The sequence below is a fragment of the Carassius gibelio genome, chromosome A7 (genome assembly GCF_023724105.1).
Source record: "Carassius gibelio isolate Cgi1373 ecotype wild population from Czech Republic chromosome A7, carGib1.2-hapl.c, whole genome shotgun sequence".
NCBI lineage: Eukaryota > Metazoa > Chordata > Actinopteri > Cypriniformes > Cyprinidae > Carassius > Carassius gibelio.
This window is the reverse complement of record NC_068377.1, coordinates 10,285,713-10,309,275: the sequence shown is the minus strand read 5'-3', so window position 1 is coordinate 10,309,275 and position 23,563 is coordinate 10,285,713. Positions and strand designations below refer to the sequence as shown.

Sequence of the window (23,563 nt, the reverse complement as noted above, 5' to 3'; positions counted from 1 at the left end):
ATCAAGCGATCACCATGATACATGATAAAAAAAATGTAGTTTGCGGTGCATGGCTGGGTAAAGTAGACATCACTTCTGCTTTCAAAGTGATGTCTATCCACCCAGATTCAAGGCATCTTTTCGGGATATTCTGCCGCGAGATATTTTATTTCTCAGTACGCCTTACTTTCGGATGCAAAAGCAGCCCAAAAATTTTCAATATGATATCAGAGGCAATCTGGATTCTTTCCAATATCTATTCAATTCCTCACCTAATCCATCTGCTCGACAACTTTTTTTTATCGTGTCACCTCCCGATGCAATCCCGGCCGAAAATATCACAACTGTCCACAGGATTTTCTCAGAGCTAGGGATCCCCATTGCTCACGAGAAATCTTTGGGACCAACCCATTTCATCGAATTCTTAGGCACTGACCTGGATTCAATCAAATTCCAGGCTTCTCTGCCAAAGGAAAAAATTGATAGAACAAATTCAGTGGCTCCTTCGTTGGCAGAGTGCCAAAGTTGTTCAAAGCGCAATCTCTTTCTTTGCTCGGGCATCTTAACTTCACAATGGGCATAATCCCGCAAGGCCGCCCCTTCATCTCTCATCTTCTCGCACTCACATCTTCTGTGCATGCCTTAGATTATCAAATTATCATACACCATGCATGTCGAAATGAACTCAGTATGGATCACCTTCCTTGGACAATGGAATGGCTTAACATTTTTCTACAGCAATCTGATGTCTCTCCCCGACGATATCCAATTGTTTACCGTTGCAGCCCCATCCGTCGGTTTCGGGTGATTTTATAAAGGCCGTTGGTTCGCATCTCCGTGGCCCCCCCAGATGCTCGAGTCTCCCCAATCCTCCACGCTGTTCGAACTCTGCCCCTTAGTCACGGCCTTTCTATGGGGAAAAAATTGGATGTCAAGCAGCATTTTAGTATACTGTGATAAAAAAGCTACCGCATAGCTGCATTGTATAAATAAAGGCCGTTCCCATTCCATCGCTCTCATGCCACTTCTAAGACATCTCATCTGGATTTCATCCATCGACTCTATCCTACAAGCAGTTTTTCCCAGAACTATCCAGTCGTATCTTACAGCATGGAGATGCTTCAAAACTTTTCACCTCAGATATCTCCTGCCATTCCCCAATTTTTCTCTCCTCTCAATTACTTCATTTATTTCCTTCCTCAGTTCCGCGAAGAACCTCCAAGCAGTGTCTATAAAAGGTTACTTAAGTGGTGTTCAATTTTTACACAAACTAATCCACTGCTTCCCCTCCTCCAAGATAAATAATTCTCAAACTTCTCTTCTAATCAAAGGAATTCAGAGAGCTCGCCCATCAAACCTGGATTCCAGACAACCCATAACTCTGGACATCCTCACAAACTGAATCCAAAATCTCTGCACAGGGTATCATTCGATCCATACTGCTCGTAACCTAGATGCCATGTTCCTATTGGCTTTTTTCGGTTTTCTGAGATGCTCTCTAACCCCTAAATTCAACCCCAAACTCCACCCGACAATCTCTGATTTGTGCATACTGGATAACAAAACCATCGCTTACTCTATTAAACATAGTAAGACAGACCAAGAAAGGAAAGGCCACTACATATACATTTTCAATCTCCCATCTCCAATTCAACCTTATCAGTTTCTCATTTCTTATATCCAGTTCAGGAAAGCCCAATCTAAATCTGCACTGGACTTTGTCGACGACTCTAACCATCCTGTTACACGTTTTTGGCTCCAAAAACACTTAAAGCTGATACTTGCGCAATCAGGCTTTCCCGCAGAAAAAATTTCCAGCCACTCATTCAACAATCGTATTCAATTTAGCGTCAACCCTGGCTCTCCCCTCTGAGGCAGCACTCCGGATGCAGCAGAGTCGCGGACCCCCTACGGAGGCTGGGAGAGCCCTCCGAGACGTAAAACCATGCCTCACATCAACCCGCAATGGGGGACTCCCCCTTTCAGTGCAGCAGAGCCGCAGCTCCCTTCACATCTCTTTGACTTCTCAGCATCAGACTAGGGCTCCTCTTCCAGTGCAGCAGACCCACGCTTCCCTTCGGTCACAATGTGAATCCCCCCGTCTGAGTTATGTTGCATGCTCAATGGTGGCTAAGGATCTCCCTTCCGATGGGGCACAGCCGTTGACTCCCTTCGGTTGCATTAGGAGCCCTTCATCCGATGCACCAAACCACGGCTCGAATCTCATTGCTTATTCAGCATCTGACAGGGCTCTCCCTTCCGGTGCAGCAGATCCAGGTCTCCCTTCGGTTGCAATGTGAACCCCCTGTCTGAGTTATGTTGCATACTCGATGGTGGCCAGGGATCTCCCTCCCGATTGGGTACAGCCGCTGGCTTCCTTCGGTTGCATTGAGAGCCCTCCATCAGATGCACCAAACCGCGCCTCATACTCAGCCGCAAGAGGGACTCTCCCTTCCGGTGCAAGAGTTTGCCCTTTGAAGGCAGCAAGAGTCCCTCATTTTTTGATATCCGGCATCGTGCTACTTTCATAAGTGGCACGGAGGGCTCGCCGGTAAGACGTTGCGAGCCACAGCTCTCATCGAACACTGCAAGGGCTCTCCCGGTCGCTCTGCGCTTTTCTCCTCAATACGCATATTCTGGGGGGCAACTAAATTTAGCTCTCTGGCTGCTGTCCTATGCCTTTAAGCTTCTTTTGGGGAGTTATTTGGGTTTGGGCTATGCTCCGGGCCCAGACCCCTCCCCCAGGACTGCACGCCAAAATATGCCTACTATTCGCTTTCAGATTAGAGGGTTATTAGTAAGGGTGAACTCGTGAAATGGGGTTTTATTAACAAGGTTCGGGAGGAGCACGATCAGATAATCATCCAATTTGGCACAGGTGCATCTCATTTAGCTAATCATTGTAACTAGCACACAAGTGTATATATATCCAGTCTTCCTACCAGCATCCCTCATCCACCCAAACTCCTCACTTCTGATCTATTTATCCCAAATTAGGGATACGGGGAGTTATTTTGGTTTGGGCTTTGCTCCGGGACCGGACCCCTCCCCCAGGACAGCACATCAAAATATGCCTACTATTCGCTTTCAGACTAAATGTAAGGGTGAACTCGTGAACCTCCTTCAGGGAATGAAGGTTACCATACTTAGCAGAGATGTTACTGTGGGTTAACAAATTTACATTACTCAGGAACAGAGTCTGGGCCTAATCTAGTATGTTTTTTTCTAGGTTTTTTTTTTTTTTTTTTTTTTTGCATCTGCATCACATTCACTTCACGCGCTCTGCACAGAACCTGCCTCCTTCGATGGATTTATAATGCACAAACCAGAAGCAACAATATCTGCAGAGAAGGGTAGGCCATTCTCAAAACATAAAATATAAATTTTATTTAAATGTTTGTTTTTGTGTTTCAAAGGTTCTGAAAGCAGAATTTGCTTTAAAAATGTCTAGAGGGTACTTAATAGGTCTGCCTCCCACATAAGATTTTTCTAGTTACTAGTCGTTCATTTGTCATTATTCATTGCATTATTCATTTAATAATTTATTTAATAATTGTGAAAAAAGAGACATTTTAATTATTTTTTAATAAACAACTTTTCTTGTCGGCTGCAAGATGAAATTCACAGTGCTAACTCTCTCCACATGGACGCGCCTTTAAATAGAAATGCAACCTTCACAGATTATATAATGCTTTTTTTTTAATTGATTCGTTTAACAGAAATTTCAAGCTTTCTGTAGATATATTTCTCATGTATGTGAGACACCCCAATTTTCAGTAACTTCTTTATCAGGAAAAAAATCACGTGATCAGTAGGACGCCTCCTTGCACATTAATAATTTTCGCACTTGAATATGAATAGTAATAATTCACATTTTGCATATGCATTACAAAGTATTTTTACATGCAATTATCCAAAGTAAAACCAAACAAGGTTTGTAATATTAAGAATAAATAAGAATAAATGCTAAGTGAGCACTCAGCATCATGCACGCTGAGCAAATCTTGCACTGATATTTTAAGGAATATTATACAAACCTGCATTTAAATGCGGCTGCAATTTATTTTATTTTTTAACTTAAATTATATGAAAGCAAGTAAAGACTCCATTTAAAATCAATGAAGTTGTCAATTAATGAAGCTCTTTTACATCGTGTGCATTTTGTTGATTATAATGAGAGAACTTTTTATTAATCAGTCCATTCTTTAGAGTTTCAATGATTTAGCTAAATTGTGCAGATTTAATTTATTTGTTTCCTCTATGGATAAATAATGGGAGCGAAATTATACACTGCCTCATACTAAAATAAAGAAAATAATTTATAAAGCACGCAATCCAAGCTCACAATAGACTACCACTTTTAATGCTCCGATGCAAAGTAAACCACAATTTCTTTTGAATAATATAACACATAATTTATATTATATAAATAATACTGCACACTATTTAAATGTCAAATCTAAAATATGGTTTCGAGAAAATGTAAGCACAGGGTCATAGCCTTGACATTTATCCTGCTTGAATTCATTCTAAGAAACACACAGCATCATAAGGGCAAAATTTTAATTTGTGAATATTAAATATTTTAGCTAGCCTACAGTGTTTTTCTTTCATTTTCCCTGACTGCAGTCAAATATAACACAAAAGCTGACGTCTATTTGCGAAAATGTGCTATAATGCACTTGTTTAAAAACTTGTGATTAAAGCTCCATTCAGCGGCCAAGAGCTGCAAAAGCACTTTGCAGACGCGGTGGTGGCGGTACATACGTAGAACCACCGTTTTAGATGGCCGCCTACTGTACTCAATGACTGCTCAGACAAACACAGCAAAATCTCTCAGTTCAGACCTGCTTCTACATGTGTTTTAAGGGGCTTCATTTCAATATCATAGAAATTGTTAGAACTGTTTAAATATTTTGTAAATACCTCAAATCATCAACACACATCTGTATGATATAAAACCGATGCTTTTAGATCAACCACTCAATCTATATAATATCATAACTATTTTAAATTTGTGTCAAAAATGTAATTTTAGATTTTTGAAGTTTATTTTTGAAGATTAAAACTGCATCCTTTTCAATGAACTGACAGGAAACCTTCTTTATGACACAGTTTTGGTTTTCATTTCATTAATAATAAACAAAGGAGCAACAAAAATTTTGATAGATTTATATAATCTTACCCCAGTGTTTCCAGTTTACAGCGAGGATCCTTCAGTAGATCAGAGAGCAGATTCACTCGTGACGCTCCTAATTTATTTACAGACAGATCCAGATCTCTCAGATGTGAGGGGTTTGATCTCAGAGCTGAAGCCAGAGCACCACAACCTTCCTCTGTGACTTCACAATCACTCAACCTGTAGAGAGCAATGACACTCTTAAGTCTCTCAGTTCAGGATCTACAGCTCAGATCAGTAGCAACTTCATAATCAGAAAGATAAACTGATTAACAGATCCAGTCTCATTTTCACAAACACTTGTGAAAGGTGCTTGAGGAGATTTATTTCAATATCAATGTCAGAATGTAATCTTTATGTGAGTACCACAAAGTCAACAACGCATCTGTATAAGAAATAAAAACACACTGAAAAATGCTCTAAGATATGAATCAGTAACTATTATGGATAATGATTATTATTTGTATCACTTGTATTACTGTTGTCCCTGGCTAGAGATTTCTTATACAGCTGTGCTAGTTTTATTTCATATACTTTATGAGCTTACTTAAGATGATTACCATTTAAATCAATGTTTCATCTCCTTTATCATTTATTTAGCAGTCAGACTCCACTTTGCATCAGTGTTTTTGATCTGTTTAAAGGGATAATTCACCCAAAAATGACAATTCTGTCAGCAATTATGTAACCTCAGGTTGTTCCAAATCTACATGAGGTTGTTTCTTCTGTTGAACACAAAAGAAGATAGTCTGAATAATGCTAGTAACCAAACAATTTCTGGTAGTCATTGACATGTATAGTATTTTTGTCCATACTATTGAAATCAATGGCTACCAGCAATTTGGTTACCATTACCATCTTCATTGTGTTCAACAGAAAAAAGAAACTCATACAAATTTGATAAAACACACAGTGAGTAAATGATGACTAGGGGTTGCATGGCTACTTACCTCTAAGTCGATTTTTTTTATATAAAAAAAAAATACTCTAGTTACTTGACTACTCATGGTTCATGCTGCTGTAAATTAAAAGACATTAATTTTAATATTTTTTTAATCAATAAATGCTTATTAATTCATAGCCTTATGCAACAATTACATATATAAATTGTCAAAACTATTACGACATCATATATTTAAATTTTCATTTAACAGCCAGTATTTGTATTTGTGTCTGTAACAATCACAACATTTTTAGAATATGTGACCCGTCACGGAAACCAGTGACACAAGTCGGCAGCACAACTTTCGAGCAATATGAGAAAGAAGCGGGTTTTTTTTTTCAAAATTGGTGATTTTCGGTTTTTTTTGCAGAATCTGTTAGTTGATATCACAAAGAAGCCTCTCCGTGTTAGAGATAGCAGTATTGGTATATTTAAAAGCATACATTTTTAGGTTGAAATCTGCTAGTTTGTCGGAGATTCTAGCATGCAGTTGGGGCGTTTCATTGTCTGTCTGTATTTCCATACTGGATAAGATTCAGTGAAGATGTACGCCGCATAGATGAACGCAGACGAGCTGAACTGTGGCCGTTACACAGAATATGCTTTGAATACTTCTTCAACAAGCCGGATGCTTATAAACAAGCGCTCACTGATTCTGAAGACGATCTGAGTGACGATGAAAGCGGCATAATAAGACTGTATAATATCCCTAATCTACAACTGAGCGAAGATGACGACGAGGAAGAATGTATTGGACTGGCGTCAGAAGAATTGGACTGTAAGCTATCAGAGGCTATATCGATAGTAACATTTGATGGGGATAAAGACAGAGAAATGGGGAAAATCCGTAACATTTAGAGGCAAACAGACGCACAGTACAAACTTCGGATCTGCAAGAATACTTTTCTGTTTCTTATGGGGTGAGTTTTCATAAACCTCAAAGTTTGTCATTTTGTGTTCATTCTAAGAACACGTACACATTATCTCATGTTTAGTGCATGTTTAGACCTTCCCATATCAACCTATTGTTATTAGCTAGCTCATCGGTTCTCACAAAATCCTGTTAAAAAAGTCCTAATGCTACACAATGAAATCAATTCACCAACTTTTATGTAGAAAACCAGAAAATAACAAATAAAATTAGCATCAGTATGTACTTTTTGTTTACATAAACATTAAAATAATAACATTAAAAATGATGGCCACATTTTAAAGATTAAAGATTTTTTTTATAAAAAGATAAAACTCACATATTTCAGCCTCTAAATCATTTTTATAAAAGTCAAAAAAGATAAATTACTGACATTTACAATGCACATTCTCCTTTATTATTAATAGTATGCGGTCCGATTTTTCCCATTGTGTCTCTCGTTGCTATGGAAGGGGTATGGCTTATCTAAATGAGATGTAAATGAGCCCCATTGTCACTCACAGCAGTGAGAACTGCACAATCTTTAAAGGCTATTTTCTGCTTTTTGAGGTTTTTTGAGTGCCTACCTGCAAATGGCCACAACTTCTCCAAATATTATCCGATTTCCATGTGTTAAACATCGTTGGAAAGCTTGGAGACTACGCTTTCAGAATTTGTGAATAACTGCCCCAGAACCGACTTGTGTCCCTACTTTCCGTGATTGGTCACATATAAATTCGGACACAACGTTGTGCAGTTACTTGATAAGACTGTTATGGTGTATCTTTTTTTTTCACTGAACAAGTATGCCGTGTTAAACTAAAATAATTATTCATTTCTAAAATAATATTTATTATACAAGCAGAGAAATGTCATAAACGCTTAGTGATCATTTGAACACGACTGAATCAATTCAATGCGCACATTTTCATTACATCAACTCTTTAAGCAAGTCTTAATATTTAGTGAACTTCACTAAACAAATGTGCGTGTGCCACGCAAACCAGCTAAAGATACAAGTAGAAAATGTATCCATATCTAAGTTGATTATTAGCCTGCTCTCGAACTTAATGCTTAATCCATTAATTTGTATCATATCGTAGCCTAAGATTTAAAGCATTGCCTTTTAAATGTATACAAATAATATAACGTGTATGATTTATTACTATAGGTGATATTGTTCTTGCCAAGCTCTGATTTCTGAGAGATGCACTGAGAGGCAACAGCAACACTGTGTTTGATTTGCGCTCTTTTTTACTCATAAAGTTTACATTGATTCACTTCACACTCGTGACTTTAGAGGCCTCTGTATAATATTGCGTTGATCCCCTGACTCACATATTATCTAGCAAACTCCGGACTGTGCCAGCTTCAGCCAGGTATTCAGGCAGAATTATTCCTTGTCTGTTATTCATTTTTGAAGCCTTTATCCGTGCCATTCAGAATAAGGTATTCGGCTTAATGCACACCACTATTTACACATTTTAATTTTATATGCAACATAGATAAGGTCATAGAAAGTAACAGCTACACGCAATATTGTAATCCTAAAATGAACATCATACTTGCAAACTCTTTGTACGCATTATGGTTAATGCATGCTCGAGTAGTCTTTTGTTTCCTACAGCGCCGACTAGTGGTTGAAGTAGTCAGTCACTCGACTACTCGACTAGTCTATGCAAGCCCTAATGATGACAGAATTAATTCTTTTGTATAAAATATCCCTTTAAGTGTCACTTACAAAATGCTTTGAAATCATCCTCTTTTGTTCATCCAACACTCTTCAAACTTGGTCATAATGATGTCAAGACATGGCTGATTTTGTCAAACCTGTCATGTTGAACATGTCAAACCTTAATACTTTTTTCACAAGCTAGGACCACGCAACAAACAAGCTAAAAAACTGAGGAAGAGTAGAAAGAGGATGAATGGGGCTGAGGGAATGGGATGAAGGGGTCGAGGGAATGGAATGATGGTCAGGTTGATCAGGGCATCTTGAATTGATGGCTCAGAGAGACTCGGGGTGGTGGTACCGTCTCTAGCATATATTTAGGCCAGACAATGAGGACCCCCCGATACAACCTGATAGAAATATAATGTGGGAGAAGGTTGGCTGAATGGATGAGAAATGAAGGTAAGGATGGGTTTGAGAGAACGAGACTAGCAATGCAGTGTGACGTGACCCGTTATATATGGAGGGTTTTAGAAGTCAGGTGATTGTTTTGGGGTGTGCCCCTGCCCCGAACTTTAGTTAATACCAATTAACTCCATTTCACAAGCTAGGACCATGCCACAAACAAGCTAAGAATCTGGGGAAGAATAGAAAGAGGATGAAGGGGTCGAGGGAATGGGATGATGGTCAGGTTGATACGGGCATCTTGAATTGATGACTCAGAGAGACTCATGGCATATATTTAGGCCAGACAATGAGGACTCCCAAAGTTGGGAAGAGTTGAGTTAAGGGTGAGCTCAGAATGCCTGATCATACAGAGAGTGTGCAAAGACTGATTAGTTCAGGCGTTAGATGGTTAACACAGGTTCTTGTTTTCGTAAGCCTTTAGAAGTACGAATGTGTGAAAATGAGAGAAGCTGGTCATTTGTAGCGAGTGGTTATTCTTCGGAATAGTTGATCCCTCACAAGTAGGTTTAAATGCACATGGGGATCTGAGGATGGAATGAGCATAAGATGTTAAGTTGTAGATGGACGGCTGGTCGGTTGATGGGAAAGAAATCTTTGAGACAGGTGTGACTGGCGAGAGATGCATGTTTATTCCGGAGCCAAGTCTAACTTCCGAAATGGGAAACGAGACGAAGAGTCGGTTTACGAGATTAAGGAGTTGTGGTATAGGAGTTGCTCGGAGGAGGAATTGTTGAGTAGATTAAGTGGGCCTATGCATGAATTGCATAACTGCCAAACATAATCATCCCTTGCTTATGGTTTCAATTTCTACTGCATGGTCTGAGCGCATGAGCAGATTCGGACTATTCAATCCCCCGAGGATGGCTGTTATGACTATGGGATACATTTCATAATGCTGTGGCGACTGCTCTTGACTGTGGATTGTAGGAACTGAATTCCGGAAGCGGTTCAAAATAGACCCGGCAGCCACCATATTTACTGCTGAAGTCTATTTAGCGTTTTGAATTTGTATACAGTTGGATGCAGCCTGGATGAGAAATGTAGATTAGTGTGGATATCCTCATTATGGAGGTGCAGATGGAGGTGCAACTATCTGATGTCTTCCAGGAAGTGAAGAATGTAAGGAGACTGTGGTTGTTAGTAAGAAGCCTCAGTCCCAAGACAAGATGCTGAAAAATGTGTTTGAACAGGTCTGTTCCATCGACAGGCAGAACCTCCAACCTGACCGCACACTCTCCTATCCTTATTTTGCCATTATCAAAGACAGGTTGTATTGAGTGACCCAAGATGCTCAGACAAAGGAAGATACAACCCAATTATTAGTACCACAGAGCCGTCAGGAAATCTGATGGCAGGTCATCTAGAGATTGCAACGACATTAAACCGTCTAATGACCCGGTTCTTTTGGCTGAGTATCCATGAGAACTTGCACTGATGGTGTGTGTCATGTCGTGAATGTCAGTTGGTAAACTCACCGGCCACCCCAAAAGCTCCATTGCGCCCTCCGCAACATACCAGCTAAGAGTGTGGCGGATGCCCTGTTTCGTGGGAATCCCAAAAGAGATTCTCATGGATCAGGGCACTGCGTTTATGGCATGCACGTTAAAGGAATTGTATGAATAATTGGGCATTAAACCGGTACATACCACCGTCTATCACCTACAAATGGATGGCCTGGTCAGACGGTTCAATCGCAAGTTTTAAACATTCGTAAGTTCGTACAAGACAACGCAAAAAAATGGAACTAGTGGTTGGAACCTCTCTAATTCGCTGTGCGTGAGGTCTTGCAAGCCTCCACAGGGTTTTCCCCCTTTGAGCTTCTTTATGGGCACCAGCCCCACAGGGTGTTAGACATCCTGAAAGAGACTTGGTAGGACAGACACTCCGATAGTAAGAACGAAATTCAGTATGTCATGGACCTGAGAGCAAAAGTCCATACACTGGGGCGGCTCTCTATGGAGAATTTGCTTCAGGCTCTGGGCAGGCAAAGCTGGCTGTATAACAGGGGAACTAACCTGCGAGAATTTGCACTGGGAGATAAAGTGCTCATTTTACCACCAACCTCCAGCTCTAAATTGTTAGCGAAGTGGCAAAGACCCTTTGAGATCTCCTATTCGCTGTGTGACCTCAATTATGAAGTAGTACGAACGGACAGAGGTGATTCACTGCAAATCTATCACCTCAACCTCCTTAAAAATGGAGAGAGGAGGAGTCAGTGTTGCTGGTGACGGCAGTGAGTGAAGAGGAGGATCTTGGGCCGGAGGTGATCAAAGAAAAAAATTCTCGCCCTGGCCCCTGGTGGGGATCACCTCTCACCCTCACAGCTTACTGACTTCACATGCTTACAATTTGAGTTTCCAGATGTGTTTTCGCCCCTGCCTGGTCATACTAATCTGATTCAGCACCATATTAAGCCGGGCGTGGTGGTGCACGGACGGCCGTATAGATTGCCTGAACACAAAAAAAGTGGTTCAGACAGAATTAGAGGCAATGCTGGAGATGGGAGTAATCGAGGAGTCACACAGTAACTGGGCGAGCCCAATAGTTTTGGTTCCCAAGACAGACGGCTCGGTGCGGTTTTGAGTAGACTATCGCAGGGTGAATGCAGTGTCAAAGTTTGATGCTTAACCAATGCCATGGATTGATGAGCTGCTTGATCGGTTAGTTACGGCTTGTTTTTATTCGACATTGGACTTAGAAGAAAGGATATTGGCAGATCCCCTTATCTCCCATGTCCAAAGAAAAGACAGCCTTCAACACGTTGTTTGGTTTACACCAATTTGTGACGCTTCCTTTTGGGCTGTTCGGGGCCCCAGCCACGTTTCAGCGCCTCATGGATAGAGTTCTCCGGCCTCATGCTGCCTATGCCGCTATGAATATGGAGCATTCGAGGGCCGTCCTGGGAGCTCTGAGACAGGTGGCGCTAATGGCCATTCCAAAGAATTGCGTGGTTGCGCGGGTGGAGGTAAGGAATCTTGGCTTCCATTTGGGGGCAGGTCATGGGCAGGTTCCCAAATTGACAAGAATGTTTATTCCTGGTTATTTGGACCTCACTATCCTGTTGACTGACCTCACTAAAAAGGACGTGCCAGATATGGTCCAGTGGACGGAGCCATGCCAACAGTGCTTTTCTGTTGCAGACTGATGCGTTGGACAGGGGGCTGGGTGCTGTCCTGTCCCAGGAGGTGGAGGGGGAGGACCACCCGGTGCTGTATATTAGCCATAAGCTCTCAAAGAGAGAGACTACGTTAAACCCATTAAGCCAACTGTTTTTAGTTAATGATCTGTAAGAATGGGGCTTTATTAGTGTTATTCATTGATTCGAGTACTTCGAACTTTTTTGACATTTGAGTATAAAGTGTTTTAATTGTAAATTAAATCAAATAAATTTTTTGCTTTTAGCAGACACTTTTATCCAAAATGACTAAGAGTACATTCAGACTGTCAATTTTTACCTATAGCGTGTTCCCGGGGAATTGAACCCCCAACCTTGCGTTTGATAGTGCAATGCTCTACCAATTAAGCTAATACAATATATGATATAAAAACATATAAGTGCTGCCCTCTTCCGGTTGAATGGTGGCTACTGCAGTTGATTTTTCCTGTTAGATGTTTGCGGTGGCAGGTGACGTAAGCAGTTTCCAGGTCACCATGCCCCTTGGTATGAGCTACCACGCCCTTGGCAGTATAAAACCATCTTGTTCCGTCAAAATTACTGTAGTGAGTCAGGAGTTGGAATTGCAAGTATTGAAAACGACCAGGATAGACTATTATAGCATCTATTTAGCATAGCATTTATATTGTTATTTAGATTATTTTGTGTAGCCTATGTAGTTAAGGCGAGACACTGCAGGTGAATAGGGCAAAAAAAAATAACTAATAGTTATCACCTTACTTACCCAGTTGATTGATTACATTGATTATTGCAAACATTTTTTGTATTACAAGTTTTCAAAAATGTTATGTTTAAATATGCAAATGAGGCATTATTTAATGAAATATGTGCTAATTTGCTTAAATGTCTAGTACAAAAATCTGAACACTAGATGAACTCAGTTTCAAAATGTTTGTTTAATTTTTTTTGACATATTAGAGTCAAATGTTTTTACAGAGGGAATTCTGGTTAGAGCTGAAGATCTTTGCCCGAACCCGACGGGACCCGTCGGGAGCCGACGGGTTCGGTCGGGTTCGGGCTTAATTTCTATCATCTTACGCGGTCTCGGGCCGGGCTCGGGCTTGCGCTCAGGTTTGCGAGGTAAACGAGCGGTCATGTGATGTGTTTCGATTAGCGCGAGAAAGATGCGAAAATGAATGCTGAGCAGGTTTAACGGAGGCTTGCCTCTGGTGATTAGGCTACGTTTTGGTTGCACCAGTAACTAAAGCAAACTCTGAGGTGTGGAAAAGTTTTGACCATGCTTATAATGAGAATAACGAGTGAATAATGACGCACCATCAGTGAGCGCAGGAACGCGCAGAAGACATCTACAGTGGATTCAGTCATTTTCCTCCACAAACACATGTAGACCTAATCTCTGTGAGTAATGTTTTTTCAAATGATAAATATTCATTGAGTCTTAAATGCATAATGTTGACAGAGTATTTACACTAATGTTGGCATTATTCTTTAATTAAATATCATCTGCTAGTGCGAAGCAAATCCGACGGAGCCTTTATCTTAATTTCGCCAAATACCCATCTTAATTTAAAATTTATCTTAATTAAAATTTGTTTAAATGAATCGTTTTTATTGGTGTGTTGGTCTATGTATAGGTTAAATGAGCCTATGTCTAGAATGCTGAGATGTTACGATGTCACAAAGGACTTATTTTATTTCTTTATTCCAACTTTCTAAGTGGTCTAGTCTATGTTATTTATGAGTAAATTATGTTAAAATATGAATAAATGACTCATTGTTGACAAAAGGCAAAAGAGCTGTGTGCATGCGCACATTTGAATAATGTCGGGCTGTAAACGGGTTCGGGCTTTTAAAAAGCTGTCAATCAAAATGTACTTGTCGGGCTCGGGCTGAAACCTGTCGGGCTCGGGTCCTGTCGGGCCTAACTTTTAAGGCCCGATTACAGCTCTAATTCTGGTTATCTTTTTTTGTCACTAACATAATTCAGAAAATACTTTGAACAGCCAGAAAACAATATATTTTCACAATTTTGGGGGGAATAAAATGTTGTATATAATCAAGGAAAATATGTATGAACAAATCCCTCTTTAAAAACCTTCAGAATATAGACAGGAATAAAAATGTCAAATTTGGTGTGTGTAAGTGCTACTGAAGTGGAGATTTATGGGTCAGTGTTGAAGAAAAAACTCATTTTGAGAAAACGGGCTTTAAAAATATGTATTGTAATTGAAATCTATTGACACAAACAGATAAAGTGCTATAAAAGAAACACTTAACAGTGTCTTTTGGATGTTTTCCTTCCACTAGTTTAAAAAAGCACTTTATGAAAAACCAAAAAACCCAAAATCTCAAAATTGACAGGTGCTTGAAAAAACAGTGTTTTTGACTGCAGTGTCTCATCTTAATTGGCATAGTTGTTAATGTAACATTAGTATTGTTAGAAGCTTAGTTAGTTAGTAGCATAGTATTGCATCAGTTAGGATAGCTTCAAGTTGGTGTAGATTTAGCTGTATTTAGTACAGTGGTCAGGATGGTAAGTAGGTTTAGGTGTTGCTGGTTGCGACAGCGCTGCTGGACTGCATAGTTTTCCAGCAGACTTTAAAATTAGGTGCCAGTGGTTGCATGCACTTGGCCTGGAAGACCACGAGTTCCTGCCTAGAGCTGGAGTGTGCAAACTGCATTTAATGCGGAATTGCTTCTCCAATGCAATGGAGGTGGAAATGGGCTTCTCCACATAGCTCGCGCTGAAAAGCGACGCGGTGGGGGAGTTAAGACCGCAGTTTGAGCCAGCGGCTCGAATTGATATGGCTCAGGCCACAGACACCTTGACATCCTCCACTTCAGATGAGGGCGGGGGAGAAAAGTCCTCTACTTCAAATGAATGCTCTGTTGCAAAGCTACTTGTGTCACTTCAGTCACTCTCCATTTAAGCGACTCTGACAGCAGCTGTCAATTAATCCGTCACTGCGGGTCTCAGGTTCACGCCCCACACATTCAGCCCCGCACTCGGCTTGTCCCCTCTATCTCCGCTGTGCTCTGCTTACTTTTCAGCATTTTTCAAATATTGTCAGTGGGTCAGGCTCTGACCAGGGGTTTAGTTACCCTTCAAGTTCAAGGTGATTCACAGGCCGGGGCCGCAGGTGGCCGTGACTGACTTTGGGCGTCGGGCGGTGGGGGTATGTGGTGGGGGTATGTGGTGGGGGAGGCGTGGTTCAGTGAGGTCTGCGACGGGAGAGACAAGTAGGGAGACGAGCGGCGGTAAGTGAGTCAAGTGCCAAAGTACTAACACCTGGGTCTCGTTGCAGTAATGAGCATGGGGAGATGTTTTATAAGCCAGTCGGATGCCGGCAAGGAGCGAGAGAGCTGAGGATTCGTGAGAGATGGAAAGAGTGGAAGCCGGAAGTCAGAGCGATGTTGCAGGATAGCAAATGAAAGTGGCGCAGGTGGCGCGAATGTTTTGTTTATTTTTTGTAATTAAAACCCTCAGGAGCCTTAGAGAGCCGACCCTGGTCTCCTTCCTTACCACACACACAACAAACAAGGGAAAACCACAACACGGAACTTAAAGGACGGTATTTTGAAGACTGATGGTACAAAGCTGTTTTGGTTACCAATGACTTTCACTGTATGAACAAAAAATACTGAGATGTTCCTCAAATTATTAAATTATTATAATATTTCATAGTTTATGTTAGGCTGTTGTAGCCTAAATGTTTGTGTAATACCTTTTTTTGTTGTTGTTGAATCAAATAAAATATTTTTCAAGCTACCATTTGTAATGTCTACTTGCTACCTTCTCATTTAACAAAAATATATTTAGATAACCTTTTGTGGGTATTTTCACAGTCAAATTTATTTTGAAATGAACTGCGATTAATTAATCTAAACATCATGTAATTAATGATATTTTTAAAAAATGTAATCGACTGACAGCCCTAATTTAACCATCAACTTCATATATTTCTGTAGACAGAATCATCACTATTATTTTACCCCGAATTATGTGATCTGATGAACATTAGTGGCTTCCTGTGTTTTCAGCAGATTTATATGCAGGTAAATAACACATAAAAAGGGGCCCTATTTTCCCAGGGTTCCATGCTCTTCAGTGTGATCACATTTATTAACTCATTTGGTATTGAGAAGGTACATTATGTAAGACTCAAATTTAAAAGTTTGGAAAGTTGATGTAGATATTCAGTGCTGTTGGCTTAGTTATCCATATGATCATGTGGTAATTTAAACTTTGCATGATTAGAACATACTGTATAGCCTGAGGAACATTGTTATGTGTTTGTCATGTGCAATATAAATCTGGGGAAAACTAAAGCAACTATGCTGGCTATGTGTCTAGTCAGAATGACTTATGAGCAACAATCTTTTTATTTTGGGTATGTCATTTATTTATGGGCCTTATGTCCAATAAGGAATGGAGCAGATTGAGTAAGTCATTTATGTACCTCTCGGCCAAAATAGAGTCTGCAAGAGAAGGTGTTTAGTCATAGTGTATATTAGGTGCACAAAGCTGTGCTCCTTGAGTCCTCTCAGGATTGGCTGAATGATGATCTCAAATCTCATTTGCTAAAGATTATGAAGGACCAGGAAAGATTCAAAATACACACACAAATCCAATTCACACATGAGCACATCATCTATTTTGCATAAATTGAGAACAATACTTATTTAAAAAAACTGTAAAAAACTTTGGAATGAATCTAATGAAGACTAACCAAAATCATCTTCAACAGTTCAGTTTTTGTGTTTATTTTGTTCATTATTGACCATAAAGGGGATAGGATGTTGACACATTTATATAACCTTACCACAGTGTTTCCAGTTTACAGCGAGGATCCTTCAGTAGATCAGAGAGCAGATTCACTCCTGACACTCCTAGTTTATTTCCAGACAGATGCAGTTCTCTCAGGTGTGAAGGGTTTGATCTCAGAGCTGAAGCCAGAGCAGCACAACCTTCATCTGTGACTCCACAATCACTCAACCTGTAGCGAACAAAGACAGTCTTCAGTCTCTCAGTTCAACAAACACTGGTATAAATAATATACAGGGCTGGGAAGGTTACTCTTAAAATGTATTTTACTACTGATTACAAAATACCTGCTTTAAAAAGTAATCTGTAGTGTATTTTGTTAGATTACTCCAGTATAGAGACTTAATCTAAATACTTTAGATAAACTTTAATAAACTTTAGAATACTCTGAAATATTTAAGATATTCACCAAAAAGAACATATTAATGTCATGTTTTTATGTTTTCCAACTCTAAATAAAAGTGACATCTACCAGTCATAAGATCTGGATTTTCCTTGCATTTAATTTTCAACAACATCAGTTTTCCACAGCGTTTATATGAACAACAAAAAATGTTATGTCATTTAAATCTACCAATCAATATAAATTCAATTTGAATACAATGAATGGGATTACGTGCTTTTTCATGCTGCATTCCAAGCTTCAAAACCAATCCAAATAAAGCAAACATATCATAAAAGTATCAAAAAAACTGGCACAGTTCTCCAAGTTATACATTAGATTTGTTTAATTAATGGACCAAACTGATTACTTCACTGATAATCCTCCTGATTGAGAATCGGCACAAAAGAAGCACCGAGTCAAAATTGTCAGGATTTGTTTCCCAAAGCAACTTTGGTCGAAAGTAACTTAATGTTGTTATAGTTAAATCTAATTTAACAAACACAGTTCGGTAACAAAGCTTTTGGGAAACACCCCAGACCGTTCACCATTCACACTGGTTTTGTTAAACAAAATAAATTATTCATTTAAAAGATTGAATCAAAGAATCAACTGTTCACGAATCAGTTGCATTACTGCATTACTGCGCCAAAGATAATCTATTCTTGAACATTTCGAATGAATAAAGACTTCATCTGTAAAGCACACAAAGCTATCGTTTGACTTTATAAACTTTTATTTCATGCACTATTCGTAAGGTTCTGTTAAATTAATGCAAAATGTGAATTCTAGGAGAATTTGTTGTCATTTTTCAATTAAATTCTTACAAATATTAAATGTAATGATTACCATTCAGCACTCAAAATATGAGAAAATAGAAAAAAGATCAATAACAACTACCTTTTAACTTTTCAGATTAGACGTTGAATCCTTTGATGCTGATAGAAGTTCTGTTGCGGGTAGACATTTCATTGTACTGAGATGTTACCTTCTTTTTCAGATTTATAAGTAATATAGTCTGTATATCCATGAGAGAAATGCATCATGCGATTTGATTTCTGTTGTGTCTTCCATTTTTTTTGTCATGATGATGATGAGCATACTCTACATACTCTACCAGTTGTTTCAATGGAGAATCAGTTGCCTATTTGATTACCACCTATTTAAAATGTAATTATAATGAAATACAGTTACTCATATTTTGTATTTTAAATACCTACTGTAACACCATAACATGTATTTTGTCACTCCCCAGCCCTGAATATGATACTGTATATATATAATATATATATATATTAATTATATGGTGCCCGAGAGAGCTCTACATGCTGCAACTTAAGAAAACAAATGCAAATTGAAAAAACATCAGCAAGTGAAGAAAACATCTTCATCAGTTTGACAACACAAGTGTTGCAAATCATCACAACACATGTATATAATGAAATGCGCTGCAAATAATCACAACACATGCATATAGCAAAACGCGCTGCAAATTATCACAACACATGCATACAGCGAAACGTGCTGCAAATCATCACGACATATGCATATAACGAAACGTGCTGCAAATCCTCACAGCACATGCATATAATGAAGCGCGCTGCTAATACTTCACAACACATGCAAATGAAGAAACGCTGCAAATCCTCACAGCACATAAACATTAAGAAACAATTAATGAAGCATTGCAAATTTATTTTCATTAACATTAACCTTGAAATATTTAGCTGAGAATATTAAAGTTACCCATCTTAAGTAACGTTTTACATTTAATCATGTAATTATTCAGCTTATTTAGGCTAATAATATCCAAAAGATAAAGGAATCATGGTGATATCATAAAAAAAAAAATACCATGACAAAAAAAAAACCTCACCTTTCAGTTCACCAACAACTCCACTAACTAGCCACTACACAATAAGCAAATTCAACCCGGGTCCGACACTTTTTGAGATCTCTTTGAAACATTTCCATTGTGGTCAGTTTGCAGCGCTTTTGTTAATTGCATAAGTGCTTTTTGTTGCATAAGTGCTGTGAGGATTTGCAGTATTTCTTAATGTGCATGTGTTGTGAAGGATTTGCAGCGCTTTTCGTTATATGCATGTGTTTAAAAGGATTTGCAGTGCGTTTCGTTACATGCATGTGTTGTGAGATTTTGCAGCGCGTTTACCTATATGCATGTTTCGTGAGGATTTGAAGCACTTGTTTTGTCAAAAGAAGATGTTTGAAGATGAAGATGTTTTTTTATTATTTGCTGGTGTTTTTTCAATTTGCATGTGTTTTCTTAAATTGCAGCGCGTTGAGCTCTCTCGGCCACTGGAAATCCTCATTTTACTGCTTTGATAAGAAAGTACATGCTAAAGTGCTAAATGTGATCATGTTTTATCAGTGTAGTGATTGTTGTCAGAGTAACTTACTGAACTGATCTGGATTCTTTAATCACAGGCAGCAGCTTCTGAAGAACTTCATCTGCTGTATTTTGAGCTCCAGTAAACTGTTCCAGATTAAATTCATCAATCTTCTGCTCTGATGTCAGCAGCACATAAACCAGAGCTGACCACTGTGAAGAGAAGAGTTTGGTTTCTGCTATTTGTCCAGATCTCAGATAACCCTGGATCTCTTGCATCAGTGAATCATCTCCAAGTTCATTCAGACAGTGGAACAGATTGATGGATCTCTCTGAAGAGTAATTCGCCCTGATCTTCTGTTTGATTAACTCGACTGTCTCCTCTTTGTTGTAGGAGCAGCTTCCTGTCTGTGTCAGTAGTACTCGTAGGAGAGTCTGATTGAACTCCAATGAAAAACCCAGAAGAAAACGCAGGAAAAGATCCAGATGTCCATTTTTACTTTGTAAAGCTTCATCTACAGCTCTCTTATGCAGCTCAGATAATGAAACATATTTCTTCTGGTTTAAAACTTTGGTGAAGAGACTATGATCAGTTTGGTCAAACACATTTATACAGTTCTTTGTAAAGGAGACATGTGCATATAGGGCTGCTAGATGTTCCTGGATGCTAAGATGAACAAAGCAGAAGACTTCCCCCTGATACAAGCCTGACTCTTCTCTGAAGATCTGAGTGCACAATCCTGAGTACACTGCTGCTTCTGTCTCATCAATGCCACACTCTCTCAGGTCCTCCTCATAGAAGATTATGTTACCTTTCACAAGCTGTTTAAAAGCCAGTTTCCCCAGTTTGACAATTATATCTTCATCTTTGACTGTCTTGTCATAGTCCTTCTGATGTTTGATGTTGGTCTGAAGGATCAGGAAGTGTGTGTACATTTGAGTGAGAGTTTTGGGAATCTCTCCACTCTCTGCTTGACTCAAAATCTTCTCCAGAACAGCGGCTGAGATCCAGCAGAACATTGGGATGTGGCACATGATGTAGAGGCTCCTTGATGACTTCAGGTGTGAGATGATTGTATTGGCCAGACTCTGATCACGGATTCTCTTTCTGAAGTATTTCTCCTTCTCTGGATCATTGAAGCCTCGTACTTCTGTCACTCGATGGACACACTCAGAGGGGATAAGATCAGCTGCAGCTGGTCTGGAGGTGATCCAGATGAGAGCAGAAGGAAGCAGATTCCCCACAATGAGGTTCACCAGCAGCACGTCCACTGAGACTGATTCAGATATATTATACAGTTTCACTTTACTCTTAAAGTCCAAAGACAGACGACACTGATCAAGACCATCAAAGATGAACAGCACTTTATATTCATCACAAGATATTTCTATTTCTTTTGTTTCAGGGAAAAAGACATGAAGCAGATCTGAAAGACTGAGTGTTTTGTGCTTCATCAGATTGATTTCTCTGAAAGGAAGTGGAAATATGAGCTGGACGTCCTGATTCTCTTTCCCTTCAGCCCAGTCCAGGATCAACTTCTGCACAGAGACTGTTTTTCCAATGCCAGCGACTCCTTTTGTCAGCACAGTTCTGATGGCTTTGTCTTGTCCAGGTAAAGGTCTAAAGATGTCATTGCATTTGATGGCTGTGTCCTCTGTTGCTGCTCTCCTGGACTGTGTCTCAATCTGTCTCACCTCATGCTCACTACTGATCTCTCCACTCTCACTCTCTGTGATGTAGAGCTCTGTGTAGAGCTTTTTCAGGAGAGTTGGGTTTCCCTGCGTCACTGTTACTTCATACAGATGCTCAAACTTCTTCAGCAGATTTGATTTGAATCTGCTGAATGACAGTTGAGTGTCATGACTGAAAGTATAAAACATTAGATGAGTAAAACTGATAGTAATAAAATCTCTTGACAGCATAGACAGAAATATTTTACCTCAGATTAGATGGCATGTGTTTTCTCCTTAATATTCCTTGAGTGTCGGCTAACTGCTCACTAATTGTGGACAAATATGGACATATAAGAGACAATACAATTGAGGAGTGAAAAGCAGTTTTTGTTCAAAAGGCACAGAATTACCTTATAAATAGCCCTAACCTAACCCAAACCTCTCATACAGAAGAATCAAAAGCAGTCTATATAATCTGTTCTCACATTCTCACATTAATCTATTTAAAAAGAGATGTTGTACCTCAGATCAGGTGATGTGTGTCTTCCCTCAAATTTTACTGGTTTATCCATAGACCGATTACTCTTCATGGACACACAGCTGGGCTCTGATGAGTTTGATCTGTCCCCCTGAAATTTACTTTAACAGAATAGCGATATTGGAAAATAGATAATATAGTAGAGACAAGAATCCAACTGGTTGATTTTACATGAAAATAAATACAACACAAGGATGTTGTCTATCCAAAAAGTAAATATCCATAAATAAATGAAGCTGAAGTGATGACACTGTCCAAGGATAATGTCATCTATCCATCCACCTGTCTATCTGTCTGTGCTGTCTTTAGTTTTTTGGGGTTGGTATTTAAAGACCTAAAGACCCCGGTTATGTGGTGTACAGTGTATCTTCTATTGAACATTAAGATCATATGAAGACTTTGAAATACCCGCCTCCTGGAGAAACATCTCCATCTCTCAATGCTTGTGTGTCCTCCATGATTCATTCAGTCTTCACGAAGCTGCACAGATACATCTGATGAGACAGAAACACTCAGATACAACAAAATACATGAAGTATGTGTTTATAGAAAACAAAAGATCTGATTTCTGATTTCTAATCAGTAATCAAGATTTCACTTCTGGCTTGAATATTTTCCATAATATTATTGTATATGTTAAGAACTGGAATCATCTGAATCTTAAGATATTCTTTTTTAATTAGATATTGAATTTAGTTAAAATTTGGAGACACGCAGCTAAATAAAAAATAAATAAAGATGTTAAAGCGAAGATAGTTGCAAGGATGTGATTTATAACTCAGGCTTTTATGATCAGGCCTACATGACTATATATATATATATATATATATATATATATATATATATATATATAATATTAATATTTTAACATAGGTTCTACATAGGCCTATGTCCAAAGGTAATTAATAATAAAGACATCATTTATAAGATCAAAAATGCATATAACATACTTCATGTTTAAGTTACATTTCATGGTTACTTACTTATTGAGGAAGTCAATAACTTTTCTTCTCGCTTCACTTTAACACTCGATCAAAATGTAAGGTTACTAAACAGCTTGAGTTTTCTCAACAACATCACGTAAATTCCCACATAACATACACATACATAAATCACTTGGTTTTGGATACTGACTATTTCTAATGAGTTAAAGTTGAAACTTAAACACGGGTGTAAAATGGCACAGGAAGATAAAGCACAATGCATGTTTACTTTCACTCTCGGTTTACTGCAGTCACATGACATCTTAACTGAAACATTCATTGACAAAACAGTATGGCAATAAAGTTGACTATTTTATTATTTTTGTTGCATTTAATGTATTAAACAATTTATTATTAATAATATTAACAATAAAACAATTGAAGTGGGTTTGTAAAAAGTTTTTTTGTAAAATGTAAAATGCACAAAGGCCAGAGATCCTTGGTGTTGGTAGACATAAAAAAAAAAATCATGAAGAAAAAAAGAATCTCCTCAAGTAGGCCTACCACTAAGGTAATTGTAATGGCAA

At 38.9% G+C, this 23,563-nt stretch overlaps 1 protein-coding gene across 9 annotated transcripts in view; it reads right to left on the bottom strand.

Annotated features, from left to right (window-relative positions):
- Positions 1–23,260, bottom strand: part of LOC128017684 (NACHT, LRR and PYD domains-containing protein 1a) — a 105,777-nt gene extending 82,517 nt beyond the window's left edge. For 4 of the 9 annotated variants that reach the window (XM_052603118.1, XM_052603122.1, XM_052603121.1 and 1 more), the window contains exons 1-7: positions 23,037–23,260; positions 22,462–22,547; positions 22,038–22,154; positions 21,782–21,841; positions 19,912–21,705; positions 17,111–17,284; positions 5,165–5,338 (exon numbers count right to left, since the gene is read on the bottom strand). In XM_052603118.1, coding sequence (XP_052459078.1) covers positions 5,165–5,338; positions 17,111–17,284; positions 19,912–21,705; positions 21,782–21,841; positions 22,038–22,154; positions 22,462–22,511 — 2,369 coding nt within the window. In that variant the 5' untranslated portion in view covers positions 22,512–22,547; positions 23,037–23,260. The remainder of the gene's footprint in view (positions 1–5,164; positions 5,339–17,110; positions 17,285–19,911; positions 21,706–21,781; positions 21,842–22,037; positions 22,155–22,461; positions 22,548–23,036) is intronic. The other 5 variants (XM_052603125.1, XM_052603127.1, XM_052603126.1 and 2 more) reach the window with 3 other exon arrangements.
- Positions 23,261–23,563: the final 303 nt, after the last annotated feature.